We start from the raw sequence: 18962 nt of genomic DNA on the forward strand, positions 1-18962 counted from the left end.
CCACTGCCCAGGCATCAGCATCTGAGGAGGCCCAGTCCTGATACTCGCTCTCCAAGGCTGGACCACATAGGCGGTGATTCTCCCTGTGGCTGGGATTTGAGTGCCAGCATCTAATTGGGAGATCCCCAAGAAGCCTTGCCTGGGGTGACCTCAGACAACTCTTGCGTGTGTCAGGTAGAGCAGTGTCCGGTTTTAGTTCATTGCCTGCACCAGAGGATGCACACTCCAGTGGATGCAGCTGCCAGGTCAGTTCTGATCGAGCTGCGTGTGTCATGCTTTGTGTGAACTGATGGGTGATGTGACCTAGCCAAGCCCATGCAGCACACCATAGGTCTGGTCTTCACACACACCAGCAGGTACTGCAGTCTAGTTGAGGTGGTCCACAGTAATCCCCAGCAGGCCTTCCCCAAGTCCTAGTTTTTGCCAGCATGTGCTGTGGCCTAGCTGGGTCCATCCTTCATCCCGTCTGGCTCTTGTGTACACCAATGGATGCTGAAGCTTAGTTCAGCCCAACCTGCATCCAAACTCGGCCTACATGTATGCTGACAGGTGCTGTTGCCTTGACTAGCCTGGGCCATCCCCAGCCCTGGCTGTCATGCTCACTAGCGGGATCTGCAGCCAAACAGGGACGTGTCCACAATTCCCCGACCAGGCCTGTTCCCAGCTCCGGATTGTGCCTGCCAGGGAGTACTGCAGTAAGCTGAGACCTTTTCTATGAGTCAGTAGAAATTAGTTCAGCCTGACTTAGCATCATAGCAGGGAGGGGGCCAGGTTCACAGCCTGTGAAATGATGAATTCTGTTTCCATCAGGTTTTGGACCTTTCAGAAGGGGCGACAAATGAAGAAATACAGCAGCGCTACCGGGAGCTGGTGAAAGTCTGGCACCCGGACCACAACCGGGAACAGTCAGAGGAGGCCGAGAGGCGATTCCTGGAAATCCAGGCTGCGTATGAAGTCCTGAGTCAGCCCAGGAGAGCCAGGGCAACCGGGAGGTGAGAGCCAGCCTTCCTCACCGTGCATGCTGACCAGCAGTGCTGGCGTCTTGCTTGCTGACCCAAAGCATCCCAACAGCGTTGAAGAAATAAGCTTGTAGGCGAGATGAGCAAACCTTAAAGGGGTGGAAGGGTTATGGTGAAAGCCTGTGTGTGTCCCCCCAATCTGAATTTTTTGTTGCTTTATTTCTGACCATTTTTCTTAAAGGCAGAGAACATAAGGTGTGTTATAAAAATAATAAAGCATCTTTTTGAAGGATACAAAAAGCCTCTGGTCCAACCTGTTGTACATCAATATGTCATGAAGAAATCTTATTTAGCATTTAAAAAATATGGAAAGCCTTAGGTTAGGGGGTGGCAGAACAAATGGGAAGTTTCTAGTGTGTAATAAAACTGCCTGTAACAGGAGAGCTTTGGCCTCTTCTGTAGATTAACAAAGGCTGAAACTTGGGTTAGAATTTTGAAATTCTGGGGCCAGTTGCTGTGCTGTGTGTATGTGGCAGGGGATGGGGCAGTGCCTTGGCTTAGGGGAGAACCGCATGGCGGACTGGAAGGTCCGAGACCTGAGGTCTGCTCTGATCACACACCCTACTCCCTTAGGAGGGAATGGCACAGGGACACAGCCTTGCTGTTTCCAGCCAAGAGCCGAGGGGAGTGTTACTGGGACATTGGAGAAGGGGCAGCTGACCTTGTTGAGGGAGCTTCATGGAGAACATGTGTCGTTTTGATGACTTGGGGGGGACCGTAAGGAACCAGCAGCTCAGGCACCCCAGGGGACCTTATTTAATTCTGGGTGACCAGTCAAGTGTCGAGAGCCAGGAAGTCTGTCTGCAGAGGAAGACTGGAGACAGGACTACGGTAGTAAAAATTTGAACCTTTGCTGCAGTTTTCCTGCTTGTGAGTGTGTGTGTGTGTGTGTGTGTGTGTGTGTGTGTGTGTTCTTGGTGAAAGGATGCAGAAAACTTTATTCCAAATTACTGCATGCTGGTATACTGATGATTTGGAGAGCAGTGAATGCTGCATCAGGCTTTGCTTTGATGCTCTGTCATCTGCCCAAAGACTGGATCCGCCCAAGAAGAAAACAGTTACTTTACTTCCCAGCTGGAATTTGCGCCAGCCAGTTCATACCTGCAGGATTGAAGGTTAAGGAAGAGAACCACCATTGGACAGATTTTAACACAAGCTATTATCTCTACTCTTGGTTAATTCAATCCTCAAAGAGAATAGTTTGCTGGGTGTTATGTGAACACAGGATCCATTCCTTCACAGGATATCATTTGCTGCCTGTGGGGTAGCTTCATTCTTCATGGGACCCTCCGTGTAAAGAGGGGCCTGTGGATGTCGTGTCTCACGGGTGGCTTGGATAACAATGTGCAGTTCTCATCCTCACACTGGTTTTTTGTTTTGTTTTACATTTTATTTTTGAAGTTTACATAGTTGATTAGGATGGACAGCATAGAGGTTTACTAGAAAGCGAGTGAGACCATTGTTTCCACACTTTCTTTTTCTTCTTCCTGTGTCTGGGGGAAGGAGGCAGATGAGGGAGAAGCAACACCCAGTCTCCCAACTGCCTCAGTAGCTGGGGATGGGAAATGGCCAACCAATGTCACCCCAGGGACCCCAGTGGGTTCTGCTCAAGCCGTTTCAAGAGCTCTGAAATGCTGTCCATCTTGCCACTCCAAGGATGAGGTAATCCTTCTAAGGCCCATTGGCTGACATAGTCTCATTCCCTCAGAAATATTTGTTGTCAATGCTTGGCTGGGGTAGGTGATCAATTTGTTCTGCCCTTCCTCCTTCTGCTATGGTAGCAGGTGTCCTCCACAGGCTCCAATAGACTGCCATATTCTCCATGTGCATCTGGGCATGCCATTCATTGCTCTGTTCTAAGTTGCTGAGGAGACCCAGTTCTGACACATGTGCTCCATGGTCAGACCACAGATCCCGCAATTCTCCCCATGGTTGGAGTTCTGAGTCCAGCGGTTCAGTGTGAGGGGATTGTCAAAGAAACCTCATCTGAAGTGATCCCACACCTGACTCTTGTGTGTGATTGCCAAAATGGGGTCTAGCTCAGTCTGTCACCCACATCAGCCAATGCACACACCGGGAGTTGTAATTACTGGGTCAGTTCTGTCTCCAGTCCTATCTCTTATGCAAACCAATGGATGTTGGGGTCAAGTCAAATCTACCCGCCCATATTCAACCCTCATGTACACTAACGGGCGCTGCAGCCTAGTTGGAGTGACCCCCAATAACCTACAGTAGGCCCACCCCCAGCCCTGGTTCCTATGCTTGCCAATATGCGCAGTAGACTGGTCCCATCTGTCTACATCTCATTCAGGTCTCACACATGTCAATGGGAGTTGAAGCCTAGTTCAACCCAACTAACCCCACTATCCAGTCCACACTCGTGCAGGGGGCATCTCACTGCCTGTCTAGCCATGGTTGTCTCCAGGCCTGGTTCTCATGCTCACCAGTGGGAGCTGCAGCCCATCGGAGTGGTGCCCACAGTTTACCTGCTGGCTCCACTCACAGTCCTGGATCTTAAACTCTCGAGGCGGTTTTGCAGTCTAGCTTGACAGGACTTGTCCCCAGTCCCAGCACTTGCCAAAGCCCAACCAGCCTGCATCTACTCTGGCTTATGTATGCACCAGTGGGTACAGCTGGTCAGCCCAGTCTGACTCTCCCCCTAACCCAGTTTATATGCAGATTAACAGGTGCTGAAGCCCTGCCTGGTCTGGTCTGCCTCTGATCCCAGTTCTCATGCTCACCAGTGGGATCAGTGTCCCTGCAGGGGAGCCCCTGGTACCCCCTCCCTGCCACTGGGCTCGCACTCCTGCCCCTGGGTCTCATGTGTGCTGGTGGGTACTGCTGTCCAGTCTGGCATGGCCTGCCTCACCTTGGCAATTTTTGGAGGGTGCTATAGTCTGACCCTGCCTGGACTACCCGCAGTTCTAGTTCATGCTGGTAGATGTTACAGCCTAGCTCAGCTAGCCCCAGTTCCAGCTCCAGAATGAACTGGCTTGATGCAGCCTGACCCGGCCTGTCCTGCACCCTATCCTGGGTCTCAGATCTGCCAGAGGGTGTTATTAATTGGCTCCGTTTGGCCCATCCCCAGACCTGAGCCACACATATGCCAGCTTGTACTGTAACCTGGTCTGGTTTGGGCTGCTGCCAGCCTTGGTTCTTGCACTCACCTGCAGGGATACGTCCTTACCATAAAGTTGCCCAAACTCTTCTATCAAGTCTCTTCCTAGTGACAAATCTTGCTCCCACGGGTCCTTGGGCCAGATTGACTTAGTGCACCTCCTGTCCTGGCAGGAACAGTGGCCTTACTCAACCAGCCCGCACCCATTCTGGTTCTTACTGTTGGGTACTATAGCCCAGTCACACCTGGACCACACCCTGACACAGCTCTCGCGTGGCTCATTGGGAGCCGAGACCTAGCCTAGCCTATTCTACACCTACCCTGGGTCTAATGAGCACCAGTGGGTGCTGCAGTCTGGGACCCCCACCCCACACACACACACTCAGTCTACATCCATGTTAAGGGACATTGTAGTCATGTCCAGCCCAGATCGCCACCCCCACTCTGGCTCTTGTGTTCACCAGTGGAAACTGATTCAGTGGGGCATCCCCTGAGCTCCCAAAGTAGACCTGTTTTCAGCCACAGCTTTTGCATTGCCAGTGGTTGCTCTGACCCAGCTTGGCATAACCCATCCCCCATCTTGGCCTTTGCCATTGGATGCTATAGCCTGACCTGAACTGACCCGCCCCAGTTCCAACTCTCACTGGTGGATGCTGCAGCTAGCCCTGCGCCATCTACTCCTATCCCTGGTTCATGCAAACCCGTAGATGTGGTAGACTAGCTAGCCATACCCGCCCTCAGCCTGACTTCTGCACTTGCCAATGAGCAAAGGTTGTCCTGGCCCTGCCTAGTTGTCCCCCTTCCAGAACCAACCTGCACAATGCAGAAAAGGTGGAGCTACTTCGCCCAGCCTGACCAACACCCAGGACTGAATTACATGCTCACGAGCGGGAGCTACAGCCCACCAGGAGAGTTCCACAATTTCCCCACCAGGTTCACTTCCAGACTCAGATCTCACATGTGCCAGTTGCTGCTAGACCCCCGCCTGGTATAGTTTGCCCCCTTTGACCTGGCGTTTGTATGAGTTGGTGGATGTAGTGGCCAAGCCCACCCCACACCCTCTTCTTGGATATGCCTGTGGGTGCTACAGCCTGGACCTCCCTGGTCTGTCCCCAACCCCAGCACCCAGTGGAAATTGCAGTTCCATACAGGGGTGAGCTCACAGATCCCCCACAGAATCTGCCCCCCAGTCCTGGTTCTTTCTTGTGTTGGTTGGTATCATGGCCCAGCCTAACATTACCTGTCCCCTGTTCCAACTCTTGCCCCTGCCAAGTAGGCTCCCAGTCCTAGGTTTAGTGTGGGCCTGTGAGGGGTGGTCCGCTGTAATCCATGCTAATTAGCCCAACTCGGATCTCCCATGTGGTTTGGGGCACCTGCCTGACTCACAAAAGTCCTGCAGCTTCCCCCCTGCAAACCGCTCTCAGACCCCTTGCTTCCCTGCAAGTACTGTGGCCTTGTGGGTGGGAGTCCCTCAACAATCCTTCCTCCCCCACATTCCCTTACCCCTTTCCCTGACCAATCCATAGTCACTGGGTTTTCCACCCTGGTCCACCAGCACCCCACACCAGCATGTGAATCCAGGACTCCACTCCGCGCCCCCTCCTGGGTCAAGCATGTGGGGAAATCCCCAATCTCACCCCACCTGCTTGGATGAGAGCCCCCAGGTCCCTGCAAGCCCCCGCTGGAGCCAGCCCATGCCTCCCTCCCTGCAAGCCCACACCCCCAGTGTCCTACAAGCCCAGGCGTGGCTGAAGCCTACGCCATGCACTATCAAATGTCAAGGTGATGGGTGAAGAATAATATCAAATGAATTTAATGTGCATTTCCTTGACTCCCAGGGGAGTTTAGCATTTCAAATGCTATTGGACATTTGCATTTTCTTTTCGGTATGTGTCTAACTTATGATTATTTTAAATATTTATATATATTTATTTCATTAAAAAGGCTGATATACAGAGGAAAGAAGATATAGAAAGAAAGATCTTCCATTGGCTATTTCGTTCCTGAAGCGGCTGCAACAACTGGAGCTGAGCCAATCTGAAGCCAGGAGTCTGAGGAAGTAGAGCAGCTGGGACACAAAGTAATAATAATAATAATAGAGAAATATTATTTTCCATCTGCTGGTTCACTCCCCATATCGGTGTGACAGCCAGTGTTTTAGGCTGAAGTTAGGAGCCTGTAATTCCACCTGGATCTCCCATGTAGGTTACTGGACCCCAAGTACTTATCTGCGACTTTTCTAAGAACCTTAGTAGCAGGAGGCTGGATAGGAAGTGGAATAGCCAGGATTCAAACTGGTATTTTGCTGTAGGATACTGGGATTGCAAGCAGCAGTTTAAGCCACTGTGCTACAGTGCCTGTCGCTATTATTACTTTTTCAAAAAGAGATTACTTATTTGAGTGAAGAGAAATGAGGGGGGGGCGGGTAGATCTTGCATCTGTTGACTCACTTTTGAATGAACCGTGGTTGGGCCAGGAGCCCCATCTGGGTCTCCCACATGGGTGGCAGGAACTTGAACATCCGAGTCAGCACCCACTGCCCCCGAGTCTATTGGAGGCAGTTCTCAGTCCAGGCACTTTGATGGGCGTGTAGGCACTGCAGCAGTGACAGCCTGCTGTGCCGCATTGCCTGTCCATTCTGTTCTCTGGCTGTGTGCGTTCTTGGTAGAATCTGCATGTAGATGAAATCATGGAAGACTCACCTTTCGGGGCCTGACTTATTTGTCTTCCAGCTCTGTGTGTTCACAAGCAGCAGGCTCTCCTTGAGGGCTCGCTAGCTGATGGTTTCTGTGTATAACTGAGTGTTTGTCCACTGTTCTGTCAACAGGCGCTTGGGGTGACTACAGCAAAAACAGATGATCTCTGAGATGCATGGGGTTGCTAAACCTTACAATAGCTTCATTTTTACTTTTGTTTCTTTCTTTGTTTTTGAGGAATATTCATCATGTTTTCCACAATGGCTTTATTCGTTTTGCATCCCCTGCCACTCTTTTGGCAAGCTGTGATCAACACCCTCACTCATGGCCTCAACAGTTCTGGCTGGGGGAGTAAAGCTGTAGATGGGATATCTTTGTCTCTCTACCTTTCAAATAAAATAGCTAATTTAAAAACATCTCTCTCTCTCTTTTTTAATTTATTATTTTTATTGGAAAAGCGGATATACAGAGAGGAGAGACAGAGAGGAAGATCTTCCGTCCGATGATTCACTCCCCAAGTGAGTGCAATGGCCGATGCTATGCCAGTCTGAAGCCAGGAGCCTCTTCCGGGTCTCCCACAAGGGTGCCGTCCTCAACTGCTTTCCCAGGCCACAAGCAGGGAGCTGGATGGGAAGTGGAGCTGCTGGGATTAGATCTGGCGCCCCTATGGGATCCTGGGTGTGCAAGGCAAGGACCTTAACCACTGTGCCACTGCGCCACCGCGCCGGGCCCTAAAAACATCTCTCTTTGTTTCCTGTAAACTACTGTATGAATGCCCACTCAGTGATCATGAGGAAGTAAACGGGAGTGATGGGTTCCTGGGGCGCACCCAGTGAGCCCTCCCCATTTCTTACGCGGAATGCCCATTTCCCAGAGGGTCTGGGAGGCCTGGGCCTGCTCCTGCTACTGCAGATTCTGCAAGGCAGCAGGCCATGATAGCTCAAGTTAGCCTGGAACCTGAGAAAACTGGTTTGAGTTCTGGGCTTCAGTTTTAGCCTGCTAGCCGGCTTCTCCCTTCATCTCCCACCCCAATTAAAGTTTTGGTTTTTAGTTTGTTTGTTTTTTTAAAGATTTATTTTTATTATTTTTTTACTGGAAAGGCGGATATACAGAGAGAGAAGAGACAGAGAGGAAGATCTTCCGTCCGATGATTCACTCCCCAAGTGAACGCAACGGGCCGATACTATATAATCGATTATATAGTATCCGAAGCCAGGAGCCTCTTCCGGGTCTCCGTCCTCAACTGCTTTCCCGGGCCACAGGCAGGGAGCTGGAAGGGAAGCGGGGCTGCCAGGATTAGAACCGGCGCCCATATGGGATCCTGGGCGTGCAAGGCGAGGACCTTTAACCACTTGCGCCACCGCGCCGGGCCCTGTTTGTTTGTTTTTAAGGAAAGACCAGTCTTAGGCCAGGTACAATGCGATTGGCTAATCCTCCCTTTTCAAGCACCAGGCTCCCATATGGGCGCTGGTTCGTGTCTTCTCTTCCCATCCAGCTCCCTGCTTGTGGCCTGGGAAAGCAGTCAAGGACGGTCCAAAGCCTTGGGACCCTGCACCTGTGTGGGAGACCCAGAACAAAGTCCTGGCTCCAGGCTTTTGACCAGCTCAGCTCTAACTGTTGTGGTCACTTAGGGAGACTGAACCAGTGAATGAAAGATTTGTCTCTCCTCTCTTTAGATCTACTTTTCCAATAAAAATAAATAAATGTTTTTTTAAAAAACACCAACCTAACCTCCTTCAGCTCCAGCTTCAGTGAAGTGACTTGGGTTCCACTACCTAGGGGCTACATTTTATTTATTTGCTGGTTTACTTAAAAAAAAATTTTTTAGACTTTTTTTTCTCTTTATTTTTCACAATCTTTACATAGTTAATTAGGGCAGAAACATTCAAGGAAAGTGGGTAAGACTATTATTTCCACTTTTTTTCTGTATCTGGGGTCAAGGGGGAAATAAAGCGAGAAGCCCCACCCAGCCTCCCACCATCCCATGGTCCCCGATGTGGGACATGCTCCGAGGGTCTTGCTCAAGTGTTTTTGATATTTCAACAGTTATGAATCGCTGCCAATCTTGCCACTCCAAGCACAATTTCATCGCTGCAGAATCCACTGATTGACATAGTCCACCTTAGAGTCTCTATTTGCCCAGTTTTTCACTGCCAACATGTGGCTGGGGTATTGATTTGTTCTGTCCTCTGTTGTGGTGCCAGGTGTCCTCTGCAGGTTCTGATGGACTGCCATATCCTCCATGTGCACCTGGATATGCCGTCCACTGCTCCGTCTGAGCCTCTTAGGAGGCTCAGCTCTGACACTCACACTCCTTGGCAGACAATGGAACCTGCACTCTTTTCTTTTTTCTTTCTTTCTTTTTTTTCTGTACCTTAGGAAGTTTATTCCAGCAGGGAGGGAATGGACTGGAGGCAGTGGAGATCAGCGGGAAAAGGGGAGATGGATGCAACTGGAGCCCCTTACGTTCAGGTAGACCTGCAAGGTGTGGGGAGTGGGATTGGGAGGGATTGAGGGCAGGCCCCATCTGGCAGTTCGCCCCATAAGCTGGTGGTTACAATTGCTTGGTCAGTTCTGTTTCCAGCCCTGTCTTCCACACGAACCGTTGGGTGTTGCAGTCCAACCCTATTCTGCCCAGTACACACTCGGCCCTCACATGAACCAGTGGGATCTGCAGCCTAGTCAGAGCAACCCACAATAACCCCCAGCAGTTCCGTCCCCTGCCCTGGGTCCTGTGCTTACCAGTTTGTACAGTCCAGTCTGTCCCACATCCCATTCAGCTCTCTTACATGTCAATGGACATTGAAGCCTAGTTTAACCCAACCAGCCCCACTATCCAGCCCCAACACATGCTGACAGATGCTGTTCTGTCTAGCCACTCCTGCCCCAGTCCTAGTTTTCATGCTTTCCAGTGGCAGTGGTAACCCAAGAGGAAGGTGGATTTATTTATTTTTTATTGGAAAGGCAGATATACAGAGAAGAGGAGAGACAGAGAGGAAAATCTTCTGTCCAATGGTTCACTTCCCCAAGTGGCTGTAATGGCTGGAGCTGAGCTGATCTGAAGCCACAAGCAGGAGCTTCCTCTGGGTCTCCCACAAGGGTGCAGGGTCCCAAGGCTTTGGGCTGTCCTCCACTGCTTTCCCAGGCCACAAGCAAGGAGCTGGATGGGAAGTGGGGCCACTGGGATTAGAACCAGTGTCCATATGGGATCCTGGCGTGTTCAAGACGAGGACTTTAACCACTATGCTAATACTCCAGGCCCTTGTTATTTATTTTCAACATTGCTCACATAGTTGAGAGGGATGGGTGCACATGTGGGCCTCCAATTAGAGTCGGAAAGGTGGAGGCATGGAGGAAGGTAGCTGGGACAAATGTTGCAGTTTTCTTTTTTCTTTTTTTTTTTTTTTCTCTTGTGTTCCCAAGAGGTGGAGAAGGGGACTGCTCCTTGCTGTCAAACTACATCAGCATCTGGGCACAGCGGACAGTCATTTGATGATCCTTTAGAGACCCCTGCATGGGAAAGAGTGTTCTGAGGGTGTCGCTTGAGTAGTTTTGATAATTCTGAGACATTGTCAGCTTCATTGCACCAGGATGAAGAAAATCTTTCCAAGGTCTATTGGCTGATCCAGCCCACCTTGATGCATTCCCAGGCCCAGGAACATGTTGCATAGCGTGGCCAGGAGAGTGGTCCAATCTGTTCTGCTTTCCATCCTCTGATGAGGCACTCGGTGTCCTCTGCTGGCCTAGGTGAGCTTGCTGTCATGTTCCCCCTCTGCATCTGGACATGCCGTCCACTGCCCAGGCATCAGCATCTGCGTCTGAGGAGGCCCAGTCCTGATACTCGCTCTCCAAGGCTGGACCACATAGGTGGTAATTCTCCCTGTGGCTGGGATTTGAGTGCCAGCATCTAATTGGGAGTTCCCCAAGAAGCCTTGCCTGGGGTGACCTCAGACGACTCTTGCATGTGTCAGGTAGTGCAGTGTCAGGTTTTAGTTCATTGCCTGCACCAGAGGATGCACACTCCAGTGGATGCAGCTGCCAGGTCAGTTCTGATCATGCTTCGTGTGAACTGATGGGTGATGTGACCCAGCCAAGCCCATGCAGCACACCATAGACCTACTAGTGGGTATCACGGCCTTGTTGGGATGACCCCCAGTAACCTCCACCAGGCCCACCCCCAGCCTCGGGATTTTTTTCCCCAGCCCTGTTTTTTGTGTGCTGGCATATGCTGCAGCCTAGTCTGGTCTGCTCCACATTCCATCTGGCTTTTGTGCACACCCATGCATGCTGCATGCTGCAGCTTGCTTGGCTCATTGCAATCTGCCCCCAAACCCAGCCATTCCATGAGCATGCTGATGGGTGCTGCTATCTTGCCCAGCCTGGTCTGCCTCAGCCCTGGCTGTCATGCTCAACAGCCTAGCAAGAATACCCAGAGTTTCCCTACCAGGCCTGTTTCCCTTTCCTAATCTTGTACCTGCAGCGGACATTATGATCTAGCCTGACACCATTTGTACCCAGTCCTGGCACTTGCCTAGCTTAGCTGGCCTGCACCCATTCTGGCTATCATGTATGCCAGTGGGTATGGCAGCCTAGCCCAGTCTGGCCCACCCCTCTCATACTCACCAGTGGAAGCAACAGCCCAGCAAGGGATTCACCAAATTTCCCATATCAGGCCTGCTCCCAGCCCCAGATCTTGTGCATGCCGGTGAGTGCTGTGGTCCATCTGAGATGGAGCACTCCCAGCCTAGGCATTCGCCAGCAGGTGCTACAGTTTGGCCCATCTCCAGTCTCTACTCTTACTGGTGGATGCAGCAGCCTAGCATATCCTGGCCACTCCCAGCCCTCATGTGAACTAGCACGTGCGTGCTGCAGTGTAACCCGGCTTGGCCTGTGCTCCATCTTGGCTCTTGATTGAAACAATGTGTGCTATGGACTGACCCAGCCCAGCCCTCCTTCATATCTGACTCACATATATGCTGACAGGCCTGGCCTGCTCCCAGCCCCAGCTCTTACGCTCACCAGCAGGAGCTGCAACCTAGCAGTAGGGGTTTCCCAAGTTCGGCTACCAGGCTCAGGAGCTTACATGTGCCAGCTGACGCCATAGCCCAGCCAGGCATGGCCAGTCCTTAGTCTTGGCACTCACAGGTGGGTACTGGAGCCTAGCCCCATTGGCATTCACTCATTCAGGCTCTTTTTGGTATGTGCTACCCCAGCCTGGCTCACCTCTAGACCTGGCTCTCATGTGAAACAGTGGATGCCACAGTGGCCTAACCCAGCCTGCCCCATACCATTCTGGCTCTTGGAAGCACCAGCAGGTATTAGAGCCCAGCCCAGTTTGGCCTGTTCCATAACCCAGCTCACACGCATGCTGACCGATACTATAGTCCTCACTTAGCCTGGTCTGCCCCCAGACCAGCTCTTGCACTCCTCAGTGCAAGACAGCCTTGCAGGGGAGTCCCCAGAGTTCTCCTACCGGGTCTGTTCCCAGCCCTGAACCTTGCGTGTCCTAGCAGCTACTTCAACCCAACCTGGCACGGCCCACACACAGTTTCAGTTCTTGCTGGTGGGTGTTGCAACCTGGCCTGGCCCGGCCTCCTCCCAGCCCTGGCTGTTATGTCAGGTAAGAATGTAGGTTCCTATCAGATGAATTTCATGGTTTAGCCTGGCTCAACTTGTCACCACCCTCAGATCTCTGCGTGCAAATTGGCAGGTGCTCCAGTCCCACGGAGGCAAGTCCACAAATCCCGTATAGAACCTGCCCCCAGATCCGGTTTCTCTTATGTTCTGGTTGGTGGTACCCACCTGACATGGCACACCCCTTGTTCCAATACTTGCAGAGTGCTCCCAGCCAGGCATGTCCTCCAACCCCAGCTTTTGCATGTGACATTGAGTAGTAACTAATGCTACTTAGCCAGCCCAGGCCTCCCTCATGGGTAGGTGCCTTGGCCTGATCTGGACATTTCCTCTGATTTTCCCCCCTAAATCACTCTGTCTCAGTCCCCTTGCCTACCTGTGAGTGCCATGGCCTTGTCCATGGAAGTCCTCAGAAGCCATTCCTCCTCGGTCAAATATGCCCTCAGTTCTCCCACTCCAGCATGTTCCTGGACCCCCTTCCCTGGGCAATCTGCAGTGCCCCCACCTGGGAGCTACAGTGCAGTGTTCCAGTCCGCCATTCCCCACCTTCCCCACATATCTTTGAAAAAAGAAAAATAGAATAGCATAGGCAACTATGCTGGCACACTGGTATAGTTCACAGAAATTTGGCATTAATCAGGCCCAGAATGTCTGGCAGCCTTGGCTGCTTGTCTCCCAGCAGTGTAACGCTTGCCTAAGCAGTTGCCTACGGCTGAGGAGGGGCTATAGTTTTGAGACAGGGTAGAGATCTTGGGGTCCATCTATAATAGCAGAGGCCCTCAAAACGAGAGAACCTGCAGTGTTATCTGAACAGAGGAGATACTGCCCATGATAGTAAGATGCTCGTCCGTAGGGAGGCTGTTCTCTGAAGTCTGGAGCGCCAGCCTCCCCAAGCAGGACAGTCCGTGCATACGCTTCCCAGCTGCTGCCACTCGGCTGCCTTGCCACTGACTCTGCAGCCACTGGCCACCTTGGTGGGGATTGCTGTGGGTGTGGGCTGTGGCATTAGGAAAAAGAGATGAGAGGTATTGTGACTAATGTGCTTGGATTTCCTCTTTCTTCTTGTCCTGGCTGAGGAGCAGGAGCTGACCTTGAGCCCCTCCTGGGGCTGGGCTATCCAGACACCCAGAGAAGGTGTCATCTGCAGACTGACTACCAGTGGGTGGCATGTTTTTGAGGAAGTGGCACAGAGGCACATGAATTTGGAACTTTAAAAAAAAAAAGATTTGTTTATTGATTTTGAAAGAGTTACAGAGAGAGAGACAGAGAGACAGAGAGAGAGACACACAGAGAAAGATATCTTCTACCCTCTGGTTTATTCCCTAGATGGACACAATGACCCAAACTGAGCCAGACCCACAGCCAGGAGCCAGGAGTTTCCTCTGAAACTCCCTCTAAGGTGACGGGTGCCTGGATACTTGAGCCACCCTCCACTAACTTCTCAGACTATTAGCAAGAAGCTGCGTTGGAAGTGGAGCAGCCAGGACATGAATCAGTGTCTGTGTGGGATTCTGGTGTCATGAGCTGTGTTTTTACCTTTTATACCACAATGCTGGTTGCAAATATTGAACTTGTGGAGAATTTAATGTCAACCAACTGAAAGCAGAAAGTTGGTAAAACAATTTAAGTCTAAGACATTAACAAACGAGCCTCTCTGATTTCCCACCTCTATTGCTTTGCTGGATAACAGTAGTCTCATTTAGGGCCCGGCGCGATGGTGCAGTAGTTAAGGTCCTCGCCTTGCACGCCCGGGATCCCATATGGGCGCCGGTTCTAGTCCCGGCAGCCCCGCTTCCCTTCCAGCTCCCTGCCTGTGGCCTGTAAAGCAGTCCAGGACGGCCCAAAGCTTTGGGACCCTGCACCCGCATGGGAGACCCAGAAGAGGCTCCTGGCTTCGGATCGGCATAGCATCGGCCCGTTGCGCTCACTTGGGGAGTGAATCATCGGACGAAAGATCTTCCTCTCTGTCTCTCCTCTCTGTATATCCGCCTTTCCAATAAAACAAAAAAATAATAAAAACAAATATTTTAAAAAAACCACAGTAGTCTCATTTCTCTCAGAATCGCGAATAAACAGGAGTCTTCTTGCCCCAGCACCCAATCAGGCAGAAGCCTGGGCATCACTTACGTCTCTGAGATGATGGCTTAGGCTTTTGCTTGAATTAGTAATCCCTATCTTTTAGACTTCCCTTATTGTTAAAAAATTATTTGTGTGCCAGAAGTTTTTCTAGATCTGTCCTTTCTTGTGATGAACAGAAACTTCAGCCCTCTGCTAGTGGGAAAGTACGCTCCGTTGCGAATCCTTTGCAGGCCTCCTTTGCCATTTCAGACACTGCCTTGGTAAGGAGGCTCCACGGCTTGGCAGCAGGAGGGACAGTCAAGGGAAGGCGTGGGAGTCCACTGTCTCTGGTGATCAGCAACCTGGTGATTTCAGCTGAGCTATTTCCCACCCTCCCTGGGGTCTCAGTTCCTTCCTGATTGGGGGGGGGGGGGGAAGTTAGACTCAAGATGACGTTTAAAATCAATGGGGAGGGCCCGGCGTGATAGCGTAGCCCTGAAAGTCCTCGCCTTGGAAGCGCCGGTGTCGCTGTCCCGCAGCGATGGACTTGGTGCACGGAGCCGATGATAACATGCGTGGGCTAAAATAAACAAACAAACAAACAAATAAAATCAATGGGAGGACCTTTGGCACAGGGGTCAAGATGCTGTGTTAGGGGGCCAATGTTGTGGCTCAGTGAGCTAAACTTCTCTTTTAACACCGGCAGCCCATACTGGAGCCCTGGGTCAAGTCCTGGATGCTCAGCTTCCTGTCCAGCTCCCTGCTAATGCGCATGGGAAGGCAGGGAAGATGGGTCAAGGGCTTGGGACCCTAAGGTGCAGATGTGGAGTTCCGGGCTCCTGGCTTCAGTATGGCCAAGCCGAGCCACCACTGCCCTCTGGGGAGTAAACCTCTACGTGTGTGGGGGTGGATACACAAGTGTGTGTTTTACTTGAAGTTTCAAATAAATAAGTAAATCTGAAAAAAAAAAGATGCAGCTTGTGATGTTCACGTTATTTTTTAGAGTTCCTGGATTCAAATTCTGGCTCCAACTTCTCTCCCAACTTGCTGCGAATGCATACCTTGGGAGCAGTCCTTGCCAGTTCTGGAGTGAGTCCTGGGCCTGTTGGCCTGATTCAGCCCTGGCTCTGGTGGACCTCTGGGGCCGTGAACCAGCGGATGGAAGACCTCTGTCTCTAGTTCTCTTTCTCTCTGCCCTTCAACTTAAATTTATTTATTTATTTTTTATTTTTTAATAGAATTTATTTATTTTGACATTCTTTACATAGTTAATTAGGGTAAGAAGGTTCAAGGGCTACAGGAAAGTGGATAAGACTAGTATGTTTTCCATATTGTTTCCTTCATGTTTAAAGGGGGGGGTATTAAAGGAGAAGGCCCACCCAATTTCCCACCCTCCCCAGGTCCCGGATGTGGGGCATGCTCTGAGGTTCTTGCTCAAGTGGTTTTGATATTTCAACAGTTATGAATCGCTGCCAATCTTGCCACTCCAAGCACTATGAGGTCTTTGAAAAATCCACTGATTGACATAGTCCATCATAGCTTAGATGGTTGGTTGCCCTGTTCTGTCTTCTCTCTTTTCTTCGTTAGGGTTCTGAGTCCAGCATTTAGATTAGGAAGATCTCCAAAGAAACTTCTTGTATGTGCTAACAAGTACAGGGCCTGGCACCGTCCATCGCTCCAATCAGCTGGTGGTTGCAATGGCTGGGTTGGTTCTGTTTTCACTCCCGACTTCCACTGGAACCAATGGGTGTTACAGTCCAGCCTGGTTCTGCCCAGCACATACTTGGCATCACTTAAACCAGTGGGAGCTGGTTAAAAAAAAATAATAATGAATAAATAAAGTTGCTTTCAGCACTGGATTCTGTGGCTCTTACACCTTCAGCTGGGGTTTGTGTTGGAAAGATTGTCATGTCGTTTGCTCTCTACCCTCTTGTTGGATGCTGCTTTGGGAAAACAAATTTAATTGCTAGAGGAACAATGTCACGATCCGCCCCCCCCTTGCCAAGAACAACTCAGTTGCATAGCATTCTTCATTTTTAGTCGTTATGTTGTCTTCTAGTCCTCATACACGAACATGTTTTATTCTGCACGGCTGAAATATATCAAGAACTCATTTTTTCATCTTCCCTGATGATAATGATGATTTTAAAAAGATAATTCAGGACACTTACGCAACAATAAGCACTCTTGAATATTATTGTAAGATTCTTTTATATATTTTTCGAAATATGATTCACATGCCATAAGGTTCACCCTTTTAAAACAGTTCAGCGGGCTTTTTTTTTTTTTTTGGATACATATTCACAAGGTTGTACAATTGTTTTCATTCTTTAATTCCACAATGTTTCCACAGCTCCAAAAAGAAACCCCAAAGCTATTAGCATTCACTCTCCCATCCCTCCTCCAGCAGCCCTGGCAGCCACTCATCTACTTTCTGTCTCTGTAGATTTGCCTGTTTGGAACATTTCCTATAAATGGAATCACACAGAATGTTGCCCTTTGTGTGTGTCTGGCTTCCTTCATTTAGCATAATTTCTTCAAACTTCATGCTATATTTCTTAATAATACATCATTTAATTTTAGTGCTGAACACAATTCTGTCTTTGAGATTTTATGTAACACACACACACATGTTGTTATAAAGAACACTGCATCTATATCTTCAAACCTCTAATTCATCTATTTTCTTGAAATATTTCCTTCGAGCAAATTCCCACGGGTGGGATTACTGGGTCAAAGGGTAGGAACATTTTTATAGCTCTTGTCAATATTGCTCTTAAATTGTGGTGCCCAGAACTAAATGCAATTCTCAGATGTGTTTGGACAGAACGGGGTACTGTGGGGCTATTAAGTTCTCAAGGTCTGCACATACATCACGTTGTAAATCAAGCAGCCTAGGAATTTATTAGCTGTTTGGGCTGCTTTGTGAGCGTGGCTCCCAAGTCAGCCTAGATCCCTACACCGTTTCTGGATGCTTGAGCCTTGTCTGGATCTGCTTGAGGGCCTGGGAGCCTTTTGAGGGCTCCCTGTCTTGAATTTGGTGTGTTGTAGTTTTCCTTTCTGGGACAGAGTGAGGGTGGGAAGTCTGCCTGTAGTCCTGGCTCGGAGCTGCAGGTGGCGCTCTAAGGCTGTCACAGGAAAGCACGCCCCTCCCTGGGGCTCTCCACGCGCTCTCAGTCGGGTACTGCCATCTCCCGGGCAGGCTCATTTCCTGAGTTCTGTTCCCCCCCCTTTGTGAAGAAGCCTGGGTTTGGGGTGTCACTGCAAGCCAGCTCCGATGCAAGCCTGATTTCCAGGTGTCGCTGGAGCTTCTTGGGGCGTCTCGGGCAGTTCCTGTTGTGTGGGACACACCTCTGGTGCTAGGGCTGTGTGAAGAAGCTGGCTTTATTTACTGTTTTGCTTCACGTTCACAGTTGGTCTTCTTTCTCTTCCAATTGCCACAAAGGATAGAAACTTGCTCAGCTATCTGTTTCGCTCATCGGTTGGCTGGTTCTGTTTGTTTCGTGTGAAGGGGAGTGTATAAATTCAGGGGGCTTCAAGCTGAAAGAGATAGCATTCCAACAATGCATTGGTCTCTTACTTCTTCCGAATCGTCTGTTTTTCTCCCTGTCTCTCATTCATGTTTTCTGTTATTTTTCTGACTATTTGCAAATTGTGTTTTTAAAATATTTTATTACATTAATCAATTATTTTATTATTTTTATATAAAGATTTATTATTTTTATTGGAAAGTCAGATATACAGATAGGAGGAGAGACAGAGAGGAAGATCCTCTGTCCGATGATTCACTCCCCAAGTGAGCGTAACGGCCGATGCTATGCCCATCCGAAGCCAGGATCCAGGAACTTCTTCCAGGTCTCCCACACCGGTGCAGGTTCCCAAAGCCTTGGGCCGTCCTCAACTGCTTTCCCAGGCCACAAGCAGGGAGCTAGATGGAAAGCAGGACCGCCAGGATTAGAATCGGTGCCCATATGGGATCCTGGGGTGAGCGTGTTCAAGGCAAGGACTTTAGCCACTAGGCCATGCTGCCTGGCCCCCTTATAAATATACATATATACATATATATGGATTAATCAATTATTTAAAGATTTATTTTTTTATTATTTTTTCATTGGAAAGGCGGATATACAGAGAGGAGAGACAGAGAGGAAGATCTTCCGTCCGATGATTCACTCCCCAAGTGAGCGCAACGGGCCGATACTATGCCGATCCGAAGCCAGGAGCCTCTTCCGGGTCTCCCACGCGGGTGCAGGGTCCCAAAGCTTTGGGCCGTCCTCGACTGCCTTCCCAGGCCACAGGCAGGGAGCTGGAAGGGATGCGGGGCTGCCGGGATTAGAACCGGCGCCCATATGGGATCCCGGGCGTGCAAGGCGAGGACCTTTAACCACTTGCGCCACCGCGCCGGGCCCCAATCAATTATTTTAAAACGATTTTATT

General features: G+C 50.2%; 1 protein-coding gene across 1 annotated transcript in view; it reads left to right on the forward strand.

Moving 5' to 3' along the window:
- DNAJC22 (DnaJ heat shock protein family (Hsp40) member C22) overlaps window positions 1-18962 on the forward strand; it is a 39813-nt gene that overhangs the window by 2669 nt on the left and 18182 nt on the right. Inside the window, exon 2 of the mRNA XM_040977706.1 lies at window positions 811-992. Coding sequence (XP_040833640.1) covers window positions 811-992 — 182 coding nt within the window. The remainder of the gene's footprint in view (window positions 1-810; window positions 993-18962) is intronic.

Source organism: Ochotona curzoniae, unplaced genomic scaffold, assembly GCF_017591425.1.
Source record: "Ochotona curzoniae isolate NIBS_2020 unplaced genomic scaffold, NIBS_Ocur_1.0 contig_1014, whole genome shotgun sequence".
Classification (NCBI taxonomy): domain Eukaryota; kingdom Metazoa; phylum Chordata; class Mammalia; order Lagomorpha; family Ochotonidae; genus Ochotona; species Ochotona curzoniae.